Raw genomic sequence first — 13,729 nt, 5'->3', positions numbered from 1 at the left:
ATTTGAATATTTTACGACCAGCCCACGCACGCACGGGCGGTCCGTCCGTGGTTTTGTTGAACTCGGCCCGCTCGGCCTCTCTTTGATGTATGGCGGCGCTGTTTGTGGCGGTCAGCCCGTTGTTTGGTGTTTGATTTTACACAGGGTTCGAGGGGGTAAAATTTTTACCGCCTCCCTCCGGGCCGTACGTGGCACTCTCTCTCTATTGCTTTAATGTTTTTTGCGGTTCGATTTTAACGTTTTTCACTATGCCGTTGGCTCCACAGGCTACACCGGCAAAAACTGTCAGTTCGAGTCGGATCCGTGCAATCCTTCGCAGTGTCTGAACGGTGGTACCTGTGTCGGCAATTCGACTCACTTCAGGTAGGTGTTCTGCTTCGGAGTGTTTGGCCAGCAAGAACCTAGTTAGCATACCTGGACGACTTAATTTTTTTCTTCCCCCTATCTCTGTCCCGCGGTCGCAGATGCGATTGCACCTCCGGCTACACCGGGCCCCTCTGTCAGCACAATCTGAACGAGTGCGAGTCATCACCGTGCGTGCACGGCATCTGCGTCGACCAGGAGGACGGATTCCGATGCTTCTGCCAGCCAGGTAAGCGCAATTCCGGGTGCAATAGCGCCTTCTGCGCCTGCAAGTATGCAACCGATCGCGTAGGACACGATTCGTTCGATCGCCGCGAAATCTCGTGACGGCGGAGCCCGAAAATCGAAATGCAAAGTGCACCGTCACGACCAACAGCAACAACAGCATGGAAAGCAATTCGCTTACCAACAGGACCTGCGCTAACCGCATTTAAGATTTTCGTGAAGGGGAAAACACAATTTTCGGTTTTCTCTTTTTCGGCTTCCTTATGCCTTCCGGAATTGCAATGCGGCCTTTATGTGGCCCGGAACGGTCTGGCCAACCCCGGTGGAACGTCGAGGAAAGTGCTCCGTCGGCTCTGCCGAGGCGACGATCGATAGTTTTCCTGCCAGAGCGGAGGCGCACTTGACGCCACACGCCCGAGAGCGAGGAAAATAATTCAATTTGCAATGTGATGGAAAATAAATTGATGTTATTGGCGTGGAATTATGCTTTCTGGCTCTCTCGCTCCGGTGCTCGCAAAATCTCGGTCGGTCGCGTCGCAAAGGGATGCAAATGAATAAATATGTCGAGCTAACAACCGGGTTTGATCCGTTTCGAAGTAATGGGCTCGACGATCCGGTGTACGTGCACCGGGAGCCGTAGCCGTAGCCGAATAGCGATGCAGTATTTGGGAATGCTTAAAACAATCCACAATGCAAACTCACATTGAAGCTTGAGGTGCACCCCGTAGGTGGGTCTAAAAGTTGTTGGACGTACACGAAAAACGCAGTATTTTTTAATGTATCCACTTTTCGATACTCGACATAAACGTTTGCCTGAGACCCTTAGCAGAAAGGTAAGGTCCACAGAATGAACCAAGCGGTTCACCATTAAGCAACCATTAAAATAATTCCCCCGATGCTTCGATCGACAGCCTGAGACAGATTTTCCTAGTAACTCTTGAGCTGCCCTAGCATTTTATTGCAATTTGCTTGATTTCCGCCGCGGGCGCAATTCGGTGCAGTCCGAAATGCCAGCCAGACTTTCAGAAGGTCCTTGATTTCAGCGAATGAAAAGGTTCGCCCCTCCCGGCCCCTGGGCAGACATCGTTAATTATGAATCGTCGAGTCGTTAAACAGTTCTAAGCGCCGTGCACTTGCGGGCAACAATATGCATTGTGCACTGTGCGCCGTCGGTTGGCGCACTCGAAGAAACCCCTCGGACCGGTTAGGTGGTCCCCATGGCTCCGTTGTGTATTTCCAGAAACCGCACAAATTATGCATCGCCATGGTGCGCATTAATGTGATTCCGTTCTCACTCGCTCCCAACGCTAGGTTTCTCCGGTGAGCTGTGCAACTTCGAGTACAATGAGTGCGAATCGAACCCATGCATCAACGGGGGCCAGTGCATCGACAACATCGGAGGCTTCTCGTGCAAGTGCACCCGGGGCTACACCGGCAAGCGGTGTCACATTAAGGTAAGTTTTGCAGGATCACCGCACGAAGCAATCGCACTCGATGGCTACGAAAGGGGTTCGAACAAAATCGGTCAGGGCTGCGGGATCGCCTACGCACTGCGCCGAGTTAATTGTGCAGAAGCTTTTAATTGTTCCCCCGAATGACGGATGTCGATCGGTGCTCGGAGCCGCGCCGTCAAAAGAGGCTAACGGGGGCTCGATTTACAACACTAATGATGTGCTCATTATTTGCAGGTCGACTTCTGCGCCAACGATCCCTGTCCGGATGGGCACCGGTGCATCGACCACGGCGATGACTTCACCTGCGAGTGTCCCGGCGGCCGGAACGGACCGGATTGCAATCAAGTACCGAGAACGGTAGGTACCGGATGTGCGGAACACGTGCACACCGACGGCTCGGTTGGTTGCGTATCATATTCCGGTGGCAAACATTTTACGGGAAATCTCTTTCACGGAACTTCGATCATAGAAATATGGCGCGCTTTTGCACGAGCCACGCCTTTGATCCAGTTTCATTAATATTCTGCAAACTTGTTTCCTTGAACTTTGACACTGATACAAAATAAGTGCGACATACACGTTCACGGCGTTCTGGAAACGCGTCGTTAGTGCGCCTGGATGTATGCAATTTGCATCGAAATATTAGTTTTCGGTTTCCCCGACAAAGCACGGCCAAAAGTGTGTTACAATGATGGAAACTAGTCCGTATTTAACTTCTATTCAATATTCTAAACTAATACGAAACAGAATCTTTAGTTGCTTCAGTGTAGAACTGTGGAGCAAAGTGTCCATCGCTTTCGACAAGTTTTGAAGGACATTTTGAGCGAAACACTCTGAAGACTTCGCCTTAGGGAACAATTTTGCACGCTGCAGCGCTCTCGATATAGTGTTTCACGCCAGTTTCAAGTAACGAAACACTTTCGTCCAGCTTCTTCAGTGGTGTCCGTAGACGTGCGTCGAATGCCGACGGAACTACGCTGTTGTGGCATTAATTTAAAAGCTATAGTTGGGTTGCACCATTGGCCGCGAAATTCTTCACAGCTGTTTGCGTTCGTTGCTGCCGATGCACCATGCAATCATGAAACAACTTTGGTCGCTACACGAACAGCGACCACCGTGGAAGTTTGTTACGGCTACGTTCTCTTTCTCTCTCGCTCTTGAAAGACTTTCGGTCGAATTTCGCGTATTTCAGAAGAGGCCGCCCACATCGTGCACAGTTTTCCGTTAGCCATTTCATCAAATTTCCTTCTACACTCTATTATCTTGTCGTTAAGCTTGATTTATGTGGCGTGTTATCCGCCATTACGGGATTTCCCTGGATGCGCACGGCACTTACGGCGGGGCTTACATCGTCCCGACGGCGCCAGCATCCTTACCGATGCCGACCCATGCGGATGCTTTGGAGCGAAATTTTTCGAGCCCTCCCCAATCGCCGCTCGATGTTTTCGGGATGTGCCCGTTACGGGGCGGGGCGGGATAATTATCCTCCTATATCTTCGTACGGGAATCGCTGCTAAAAACTAATTAAAATTCATGATTCCACCCGCCTCGCGTAGGCGAGGCCACCGGCGACCGTGCGCCTCCATCGCATGGTTAAGCGGCACCAGGCGCCTCCACTGGAACTATAATGACTTTGCTCGGTAATTTAATCCCCTTGAAGCGCCGCAAACGTATCCGGCGCATACTCTGGCGTTATTTAGTTTCCCGGGGTGCACGGTGCAAGGCCACACGCGTGCGTGCACCGGCTATTACGCTCAGCTCACGGTCACACACAGGAAGTGGCCACAAATTTTGTTCGTTTCATTTTTTCCCAACACCCAACCAAAGTATCACCCGTGGCGCGAAACGTATTTACCACCGAGCGACGCCTTTCGGTGCCAGCTGGCTGAACGCTGAACTGCCCGGCGGACTCCTACCCAGCTCGGTGTGCGTCGAAGCGTGGCCGAAGCCGTCAACCGGCCGGTGGTACAAATCAAATTTGAGTGAATGAGTGCGGATGACTTATCCGATCGCAGCAGTCACTCGGAAGTGGGTCCCATTTTCCATTCCCGCGGTCCGTGTTTCCTGCGTTTGCGAAGTTTGTTGTACGTTTTTATTTTGACCGAGCTCACTCTCTCCTTATTTCTCTAGCTCGCTCGCTCTCTCTCACTCTCGCACTCTGAGTGGGTTAGCCGAGGGCGTGGAGACGGACGAAAAGGATTAAAACATAAATCAGCTTACCCGGGGACCGGGAAATGGGAATCACTTATTTTCGTTATTCGACTGTTTTTCGCTTCTGCTTGCTGTCCACCGCAGGGCTTTTGCTTCGCTTTTTTGCAACACTTTCCGAGGGCCCGTGTCCTTTCGGGTCCACGGTTCGATTGTTTGGACTTCTTCATTCGTCAACCTGCGGGTCCGGTGGCCTCCGGGATCCGTTTTTCCGTGCCGGTGTGCCGGGGGAAAGGATCAGCGTTCGAATGATTGTTCCGCCGGGTCGCGGAACGCCTTCCCGCGCGCGCCCGTGTTCGTTAAACTTTTCGTCCTCCGAGTGAGCCCGTCCGGCGAAGGCGGTGGTGTTTTTCGGTCCTGTTCAACCGTCGAGATATATCGCTTCCTTTTGTTGGCCTTTGGTGAAAAGAGTTTCCGAGCGTTTCCCGGGTTTTCCTGCGTAGCTCTCAAAAGGGATCCTGCGGCCCGGCGTCGGTCGGGGAGCGCTTTTAAGGTAGGTATCTCGCAGAACCCTAGTCCCTAAGAACCTGCCACAATCGTTTTTAGTGCATAAAACAACACTGCTTTTGGTCTTTTGGCCCCCGTTCGTTCGGTTTTTTTTTGTGTCTGCTTTCCGTGGACGAATTTTCCTGCTCCGTAAGGACACCGGGGACGCGGGGGTTTTCTGGGAAAGTTTGCTCCGGCGAAAGAAAGTCAAACTACTTTTTTCGCCCACTCCCGTTTCATGGGGGCCCATGATGGAACTGGAATAATGTGGCTTTTCCCGAGCAGAGGAAAAGCCACCCATCCGAAACCACCACTCGTTGCCCGTTGTGACCATTGTGTGCGAGAAGGGATGAGCCGGCCAACACGGACACGGTTAGAATTTCAATCAGTTGATCGAGGCGAAAGAATAGGCTTTCGCTCCTTCGGGGGATGGAAATTCGTCCTCGGGTGGTGTTAATTTTGACTGAATACCGAGTGCGAAATCGGATAGCGGTCGAGCTAATAAGGGCAGCAGCACCAGGCAGTTGTTGGGAAATATGACGTGAAAGCTGACACATCCTCGTGCTCGCCTACGGCAACCGGATTACGCTACGCAGAGTGCTATCAATTCGTGAAAAAGGAAAACAGCCATTAGCAGCCGCCGGAGATATAGGCGTGTCACCGAGGTGGTGGTTTTCTGTTTGCAGCGCTTCTCTGCGTGGCACGTGGCATCATTTTTTACGTGTTTTCGCTTCTCGCAAGAAAATTACGCCGTGTGCTTGTGCATATTTCATGGCGGACCGTTCTGCCATGCCCCGTGTAGGTGCTCGTAGGCTCTCGAAGGATTTAGATTAACCAGCGCCGCTTGCCGCTCAGCCTGAGTGCACAGTCTCTAAACAGAGAATTATGGCACAGAGTGTTCCGCTTTCATCAACCGAACCCAACACAGCGAAATGAATTCCGCGTTAATGTGGAATCATTTAAAACACGTTTGAATCAAAGTAGATAAAATTGTAAGGCTTCTCACTTCAGTCTTTCTAATAAATCCCAGCAGCACTGCGAAAAGAAGTGCTTTGCTAGTGCTGAAATTGCATACATTTTGGCGTAATTGTAAAACACTTTCCAGTGAGTTGAAAGAATTTCATTCACGATAATAATTTTTTCTGAGAATGGGACGCGAGTTTTCTTTCGCGCCAAGATGTTCCAGAGAACAAATGGTACCGTGTTTGGTCGGTGAACGTCGACGCGAGTCGACAAAAGAAGCCATCGTAAGTTTGCCGTTAAGCCTCTCGAACTGCAATCGAGAATGTTGCGCTGCGCGGCCGTCGCAGAGCACCATTTCATTCACTGCCAAGGTGACAACGTGGCCGTGGCTCGCCTGCCGCTCCGTTGGGTGGCGCTTCAGGCTGCATCATTTGCATACCGAGACACTTGGAGACTTTATTTCATCTCCATCTCCCCGCACACGGGACCTCGCTGTCGCTGTCGCCGCCGCTCGGTTCGATACTCGCTGGAGTATTTTGCGGAACCCGGCGCACGGAAAGTGGGAAAGAAAAATATAATATACCCTTGTCAAGGGATTTCGTTTCCCTCGGCACACCAACACACACACACACGAGCCAATCGAACACAGCCTCCCTGTGCTGTTGCTCTCGTGTATACATAAACATATAATAATACGACTGGCGCTGCCGATGGTGCGCTGGAAGTGATGCGATATTTTGCACCGATCCCCAACCCCCAGAGCGGACTCCCAGCGGGGAATTTAATCTGTATTGATTTGGCTTCGCCTCGAAAGTGCCGTCGGATGGCCCCCGGTGGCTTTCCCCGGCGGTGGCTCCCGAGCTGTCGTGCGATAAACAACCTCACCGGTTCGGGTTGGGGCGTCGGCTAAATCAGATATACAACATTCATATTCGGTATGCGATCCGAGCGGCAGCTTCCACCGACACTCCTCACACTCCGGAACTCCGGTGGCCACAGCCTTCATCGCCTTTAGCTTGGCCGCAGCCCTTCGCCGTCGGGCCGCCCATGCTTCCGGGAGCCGGATTAAAGAGTGAAAAACAAAGGCGAATTACGAAATGCCGTTCGCCCGGAGTCTACGAGCCGTGGACGGTGATGGCGCTGGAGAGCGAACGGCATAAATACAGTGGAATCGAGAAACAAATGGAAGGAAATAACTCTCCATCTTCTGGGGGCCATCGTGGCGTCATCGCTCAGAATGAAAAACAACGCGTAGCTTGACGCGCTGAGACGCGCACCGGGGTCCGTGACGGTGGTTGGCTTCGAAATTGATGGCTAGGATGCTTTCCCGTTTGCTGACTGTGTTGACTGTTTTCAAAACAAATTATAAGATTATATCACAAATTCGGTGCGTTTCCTTTGGGACCACCTCTACCGGATTCGACCGAATTCGCAGATTCTAAATGTTCTTCCATTGCTGTAATAGAAACAGCTATAAAATAATAATTCCGAACACTCCGCTTCTTTTACAGCAGGCAGTCCCTAGGCCAATGGAAGTTTGGAAGTTGAGATTTCTAAGGTGTTAGGGGATTTTCTCATATCATCATCGAGTTGATGTACGATAACGATACACATTTGCAGTGACAGAAATCATAAAACGCCGGCAGCAAATTCGAAACGAAATTAAATTCATTTCATCATCCCGGTGACAGGCGGAGCGATAATCCTTCGAGAGTCGCCCAATTGAGCGTTATAGATGGATGTCTATAAAAGGCTTTTAATATGCGAAGCCATAAATCACTTTGTCCCGACGTTCCACGAATTTGAGACTGCAAGCCGGCTCCGACAGCACCAGGTAACCGAAAGCATCAATCCTCCATCATCCTGTTCGGGTCACTGGCGTGGCCGCGCTCAGTTAGCTAACTCTGCAACCGGTAACACGATACCGTTTAGAGCCCTTGGTTGCTTTCCACCGTTTCGAACGGAACAAACTGGCTTCAAACGTCGTTAGCTTCACGTTGAAATAACATTTACCGATCGCGATCAAAGCAAAGCACTCATTATAGCCGCGAGTTGCCGAGTGGGAAGGTTAAAAATGAAAACTCGCCCAAAAGTGTACCGAAAAACTCACCCAAAAACCTGACTATGATGAAAAGTTACGTCCGCCTGGCGCGGTATGCGGTTCGGAATTTCCCATGTCCTCGCGCTCCGCTCTGCTCTTCCGAATCCGAGCCCAGGTGGTTAAGCCATCGCCATCGGTTGTACAATTTGTACAGGAGGAATTGAAATCAGCTTTTTCAGTTGGCTTGACACATTGTTTGCTATCGAGCGCCAAACCAATTAATCTCCGCCGCTTCCTTTTAAGCCTTTTACGATCCATTGGGGGATGGAAAATATTATCCCTCCGCTCTGTCCGTCCGGCTGGTACTGATGATTTTCCAGCTTGTTGGTTTTTCCCACCGATCCCAGCGTACGAGCCAGCGCACGAACGGAGCTTATGGGGTAGTGTTGTGCGCTGTTGTGCGATATGTTCATAGAAGTAATCCGCACCATTCGAGCCGGTCCTATCGTTCGGGCAAACCAGTTTTATGGTCCTTCGATGGTGACAAATTATGAAACTCTCTTCACGCTTTGTGTGTGCCTTCACGCAAGTTTCCGCGGAATGCGGAATTGTTTTTAGGACGTTTTGTGATGCGGAACTAAAAAATGCTCGGCGGAATCGCGTGACTTTGATTTTGCATTGCAATGTAGGGTACAACTTTTTTCATTGAAACAAGCATCGACTCCCCCCTAAATCTGGTAAACAAATAGTATTTTTTCGAATTTGTGCGAATCAATCAATGATCCAATTTTAGTACGTTTTTGGATCTCCGTGTTTGAGGGCGCAATAAAAGCAAAAAACAGCCAGACGATTCGGATAGCATACATCTAGGCGTATTCGCATAGGAATTCAAGGCATCTGGGCGCACTTCAAACACAGTTTTGATGTGTTGCCACAAATACGCCTAAAACTATGCAATACAGTTTTCACCTTATCATCTGTTGGGCGCTTTGTTCTCTTGTTGGTTCTTCCGGTGAAAGGAAAATAAATTTTCATATTATAAAAATTTAAAATATTCAATGCATCAATTTCAAGAATGTTTATCACAAGTTTTGGAAAGTATTTTTCTAAACATGCATATGTTATGGAGGATACTTTCCTTACTTAAACGCAAGCGCGAAGTGCTGCAGCAAACAAACTTTAACGACACTCAATACTGTTTGCCTTTATACAATCTCTCCTATCAACCCTTCATCATGCATCTGGGGTCTGTGGCTTGCCGGTTGGAAGGATTGAACAGCTGGAGAGCAAGCCGGAAGCCCTCTCGCTAGAAGCGGAGCAAAAGAAAGGAAAAAAAATACTAACACACCTACACTCTCGGCTAACGACGGACATTCGGTATGCACCAATTGGTGCGTTAAATCTAAAGAGACATATTACAGCATACGGAAGGGCCGTAACAGGAACCGGAACTAACCATGCAAAACCATCGATGGCTGCCGATGCCGCTCCACTCCAACCCTGTCGGTCGGTCGGTCGGGTTCTAGGCCGCCAAGCCTGCCAAAGGTTGTCCATCTCGATTTCTCGGCCTACGGTCGGCACTCGATTGAAAAGGAACCGGAATGGCGAACGGGAAAAAAGGGACCTTTTCGGAACGGGCATGGAATCAGGTCAACAGGACGGGCCCGGGCAAGCGGGGCGGATGATATAACGGAATTGAAGTGGGGCCCCATAGAAAATGCAAACCGGATGATCTAAACCCTTTGTCAGGCCATTAAAAATGGCGGCCCCGGCTGGGGAAAAAAAAGTCCGCCCTCGAGGGGGAGAGAAAAGCACCCGACATAATCTGCGCCGGACCTACCGGGCAGCCACCCGAGCAGTATTCGATGACCCTTAACACACAGTTTCGTTTTTGTTCGCCATATCCTTCCAACAGCTGTGCAACGTGAACCCGTGCGCTAATGGAGGCACCTGCTGGACGACGGAGGAGTCCTTCTACTGTGCCTGCCGGCCAGGATTTACGGGCAAAATGTGCGAAGGTAAGGTGGTAAATTATTATTCAAACCGGCACCACACACACACACACACACACCGGAAGTGGACCGAAAAAGAGGGAAAAACAAACAATAGGAAACCCGCCCCGGGAAACCCACGTCGCGGAGCAAAACGGCCCCGGTGCCCTATTGTATCGCGAAGAATGTGTGGAATGTGGCCCGCGCTTTTTTGTGGAAAATTGTTTCCGGTTTGTGGGTTTTTTGTTGCGTCTGTCAATTTCACGGACGCACGGCCCGTATCACGTGCGCGAGAGGCGCACACATTCGGAGCGCCAGAAAGCGCTTTTCTTCGATAAGAGAAGTACCCGCCGGCGGGAGGGAATGCCCACACAAATGATCGAGCGAAGGAGCGAAGGACCGAGAAGTCGGTCGGACCGACTTTTCCGAATTGGAAAACACTCCCGACTGCGCTGCGTCCGAGTGTCCGAACTAATTGGAGCCTGATCCTTGGTGGATTAGAGCGACGACCGCAGGCGAACCGCCATCCGTCGGCGAACTCGGGCAGCCTCCCGGCAACTTTCCACTTTTCCACCCCCCATTCGAATGGAAGAAACTTTTCTAATCTCCCCGGTGTGTTGTGATATCATTACGTACGTTCGGTTTCGCACTTTTGCCGCCGCGCGCGCACAGAAAACTTCGTCATCGATACGATGGTGAGCTCGAGCGAGATGCTATCGGACACGCTGGCCAACCAGAACGGGCTGCGGGCCATCAGCGGCAGCACGATGTACGGAGCTGGCGGCGGCGGCGTCGGTGGCGAGGGCGACGGCGAAGGCGACGGCGGAGTGACCCACACCGGCACCGGCAAACAGCACAGCAGCGCCATCGAGCTACACAACGCGTACATTGCGGCCGGCACGCTCGCCACCGCCATTTTGATCGTGGCCATCGTGGTGAGTACCTCGTGGGATGGGATCAGGGGTCTTCCATTTTGTTTCGCTTTTTTTCGTTTTTTCTTCTGTTTACTTGGCCAATACCTTTCGTCGTTACCATCCATCAATCGCCGGCACCATTCGATGCTGCGGACAATCCGGGAAATAGCAATTTATTGCTGACACACAAACACACAGGATCGGTGTGGCTCATTAGTTACCCCGGGAGGGGGGAGGTCCACCACCCACGGGACGTGGCCGCTGCTGCCGCAGTCTTTTTTGCCAAATCCCATTCGCACAAAGACGCAACAAGCGAGACAGAAGTCTAAGGTTCACCTTCGTAAGAGAGCTGGTCACCGTTGTTTACCGACCACCGACCCGATTGTTACGTGGACCCCGTGCGTGTTTCCATCCTTGGGGAAGCTGCTGCCGACCGCGATGATTTGCTAATAATTGTTTCGGCTTCGGCTCGCTAAGGCCACCACACTCAGCAAAGGGCAGCTACTAGCTCTTTTGGTACGATTTCTTCGGAATTGTTGCCATTAATTGTGCGCACAATGTAACAATAGAGCGGTGCGGAATATTACCTTTTGTGGGGTTTTCTTTAAACATTCGCGATAGTGTTCGCGAGTGCTAATCATCGCGAAAATGGGTTTCTTTTGCTCATTACTTCGCCACTGACGGGGCACTATTTGCACACCACGGAGCCGTTTGATGCGGTTTGGAATATTCTTTATTTTTCTAGTTTAAAGATAACGGAAGAAAGATACCAGTGACCTGTTCCTGATTATAGCCATGCAGCTAGTTAGCTTTATTCCTTTTTTATGGACCATTGGCGTTGAAAAGTAAACCATTAATTCGATTAAAATTGAAACTAGATTTGATATAAAAAATAGCTACATAGGCTCAAATAATCCTCACAACGAGCATACTTCGCAGTGAACGATTTACAGACAATCCACTTGAAGATCCCCAACTTGAGTCCACAAGTTGAAACACAAACAAAACGTTGACACCGTGATGTTTCTAATCAACTCCGTTGTCACCAGTTGAAGCCCGCCGATCTCGCTCGATTCGGTAATTTGCGGTCTTAAAATGAAATGGCGTTTTAGTACTGTCACCTTGGCTCGAACGGAACCTTTAAAATCCCACCTGGAGCTGATGTTGCTCCAGGCGGACTGGAAAACCTCGAGAATAAAAAGACCTTTATGCTTCGACGTTCGTCTTAACAAGTTGGTTTAGTTTAATTGCGCTTTAGTGTTAATTGCCCTTATTTGGTCCGAAATTTGAAATGCCTCTTCCATGGCGCCGGCATGTTGTCAATCGATGCTTTATCATCCCAGCAAACTCTTTCGGCCGTTGCTCACCTTCTTCATACTGTTTTGTTGCGCCTTCATCTTGAGTTTTTATCGGGTTCTTGTAGCCTTTCGACTCATGCTCCTTTTTCAAAAACAAGCCGTTTTGATATCCGATCTCCTATGACGTAACAGTTTGGATTGCAACTAGCTGCATTCATTGAGTGCGTTGCATTTTATCGCCTGTGCCCTTTTGGCTCCATCCGCGTTGAGACAAACTTGCTAGCTGATAACGTGTTCCGGGAGGAAGACGTTCTTATGACCGGATGTTATGTAAGTCATGCATTCTTCTGAAGCGTAAGACGATTTTGGGCAAGTTCATTAATTCATATTCATGTTACCCGTGCTTCGTGCTGGCCATAAGGTTTCACATGTAACCAGACGTGTTAGTTGACTGTAAGGTCCTGAATCTGGTATGGGTCGCATGCTGATAGCGGGTCCCCTTTGCATTTGCTGGATAGAATTCGTGGCTTGCGCTGGCCTTGGCCTTTGCACATTAAATGAATTACCTTACTTGATCAAATGCAACAGTCCATAGATGTTCGATTTTTAAGTTATTGGCCAAAATTGTTTGAAAACATTATTGAAGCTTGATGAGGTTGAGGATGATACAAATCTTTAAGGTAAATCTAGCTCTAATTCAATATAGGCACGGTTCAGGTACACGAATTCTCAACATGTTGATTTAATATCCGCATCGTGTCCGAATCGTATGAACCAACATCTAATCAAATACATTCAATGTTTGTATCAGTAAACAGACAACCAACGGAAAGGATTCGGCCGTTAGGTACTGCCCCATTTAATCAACTTTTCGTGTGTCACGCGGTGGCCATTGGGAATCTGGCCCGATTCGGTTTCCACTTGTTCCTAAAGTTAAACTCATAACGTTGGCTAACCTTGGGGATAGAGCATTCGGGAAACCGGTTACCCCCAGGGTTGGGTCGGGTGAATCCGATGTTCTCTTTTTCACCTTCCCCGTCTCTCTGACCGCCCGCAGGTAACCGCCTGTCACTGCAAGGTACACCAGAGCTACCGACACTTCGCGACCAAGCACCGCCAGCTGATACCGGTGTTTGGGCGCCGCTCGAAACCGGCCAACGGCACCAACCGCCACTGGCTGAGCGGCAAGGGCCAACAGCACCACCAGAGCCACACCAACCCCAACTACCATTACGCGGCGCACCAGGGACTCCAGCCCCACTCGTACGCCGGCCTGCAGCCGGAGCGGATGATCACCAAGCCGCTGCCGATGAACCTGGAGAACGACATGTACTACACCGTGGACTTTGGCGACTCACAGAACGCCCCGTTGATACAGTAATCGGCGGACGGGCGAGTGTCCCCGGGGGTGCGGGCGGGTGAGTGCAAAGTGGAGCCCCTTCCCGAGCGCTGTAAGTACGGTTAATGGTGGTCGCTACCAATCGACGCCCTCGTTTTAAGTCCCAACGTCCATCGATTCCGAGTCCATCGGTTCCGAGTTTTCTGACGGCCATCGAATCCCCGTGTGTGTGAGTGTGTGCGAGCTTTCGGTCAGAATTACTCCCCCGCCTGACCCCAGACCCCCGACTTAACCGCAAGCTAAACAGGGTGGGTCTCGGGGGGTAGAAAGCAAGCACGGCAGTGGCCGGTTGCGGCCGTTGAGCCGACGCACCCCATACGTGGACGTGAGTGGTTCCGTACGTCCTTTTCCGATTTTTAACTGTTCCTTCCTACTTTTACCGGCTTA

At 50.5% G+C, this 13,729-nt stretch overlaps 1 protein-coding gene across 1 annotated transcript in view; it reads left to right on the top strand.

Moving 5' to 3' along the window:
- Positions 1–13,324, top strand: part of LOC128271048 (uncharacterized) — a 31,630-nt gene extending 18,306 nt beyond the window's left edge. The window contains exons 6-12 of the mRNA XM_053008480.1: positions 267–363; positions 465–592; positions 1,900–2,042; positions 2,277–2,399; positions 9,656–9,758; positions 10,404–10,666; positions 13,001–13,324. Of these exons, the coding sequence (XP_052864440.1) occupies positions 267–363; positions 465–592; positions 1,900–2,042; positions 2,277–2,399; positions 9,656–9,758; positions 10,404–10,666; positions 13,001–13,324 (1,181 nt within the window). The remainder of the gene's footprint in view (positions 1–266; positions 364–464; positions 593–1,899; positions 2,043–2,276; positions 2,400–9,655; positions 9,759–10,403; positions 10,667–13,000) is intronic.
- The last annotated feature ends 405 nt before the right edge of the window (positions 13,325–13,729 follow it).

The sequence above is a fragment of the Anopheles cruzii genome, chromosome 3, assembly GCF_943734635.1.
Source record: "Anopheles cruzii chromosome 3, idAnoCruzAS_RS32_06, whole genome shotgun sequence".
Taxonomy (NCBI): domain Eukaryota; kingdom Metazoa; phylum Arthropoda; class Insecta; order Diptera; family Culicidae; genus Anopheles; species Anopheles cruzii.
The sequence above is the reverse complement of the archived record's forward strand: the minus strand, read 5'-3'. Positions and strand labels throughout refer to the sequence as shown.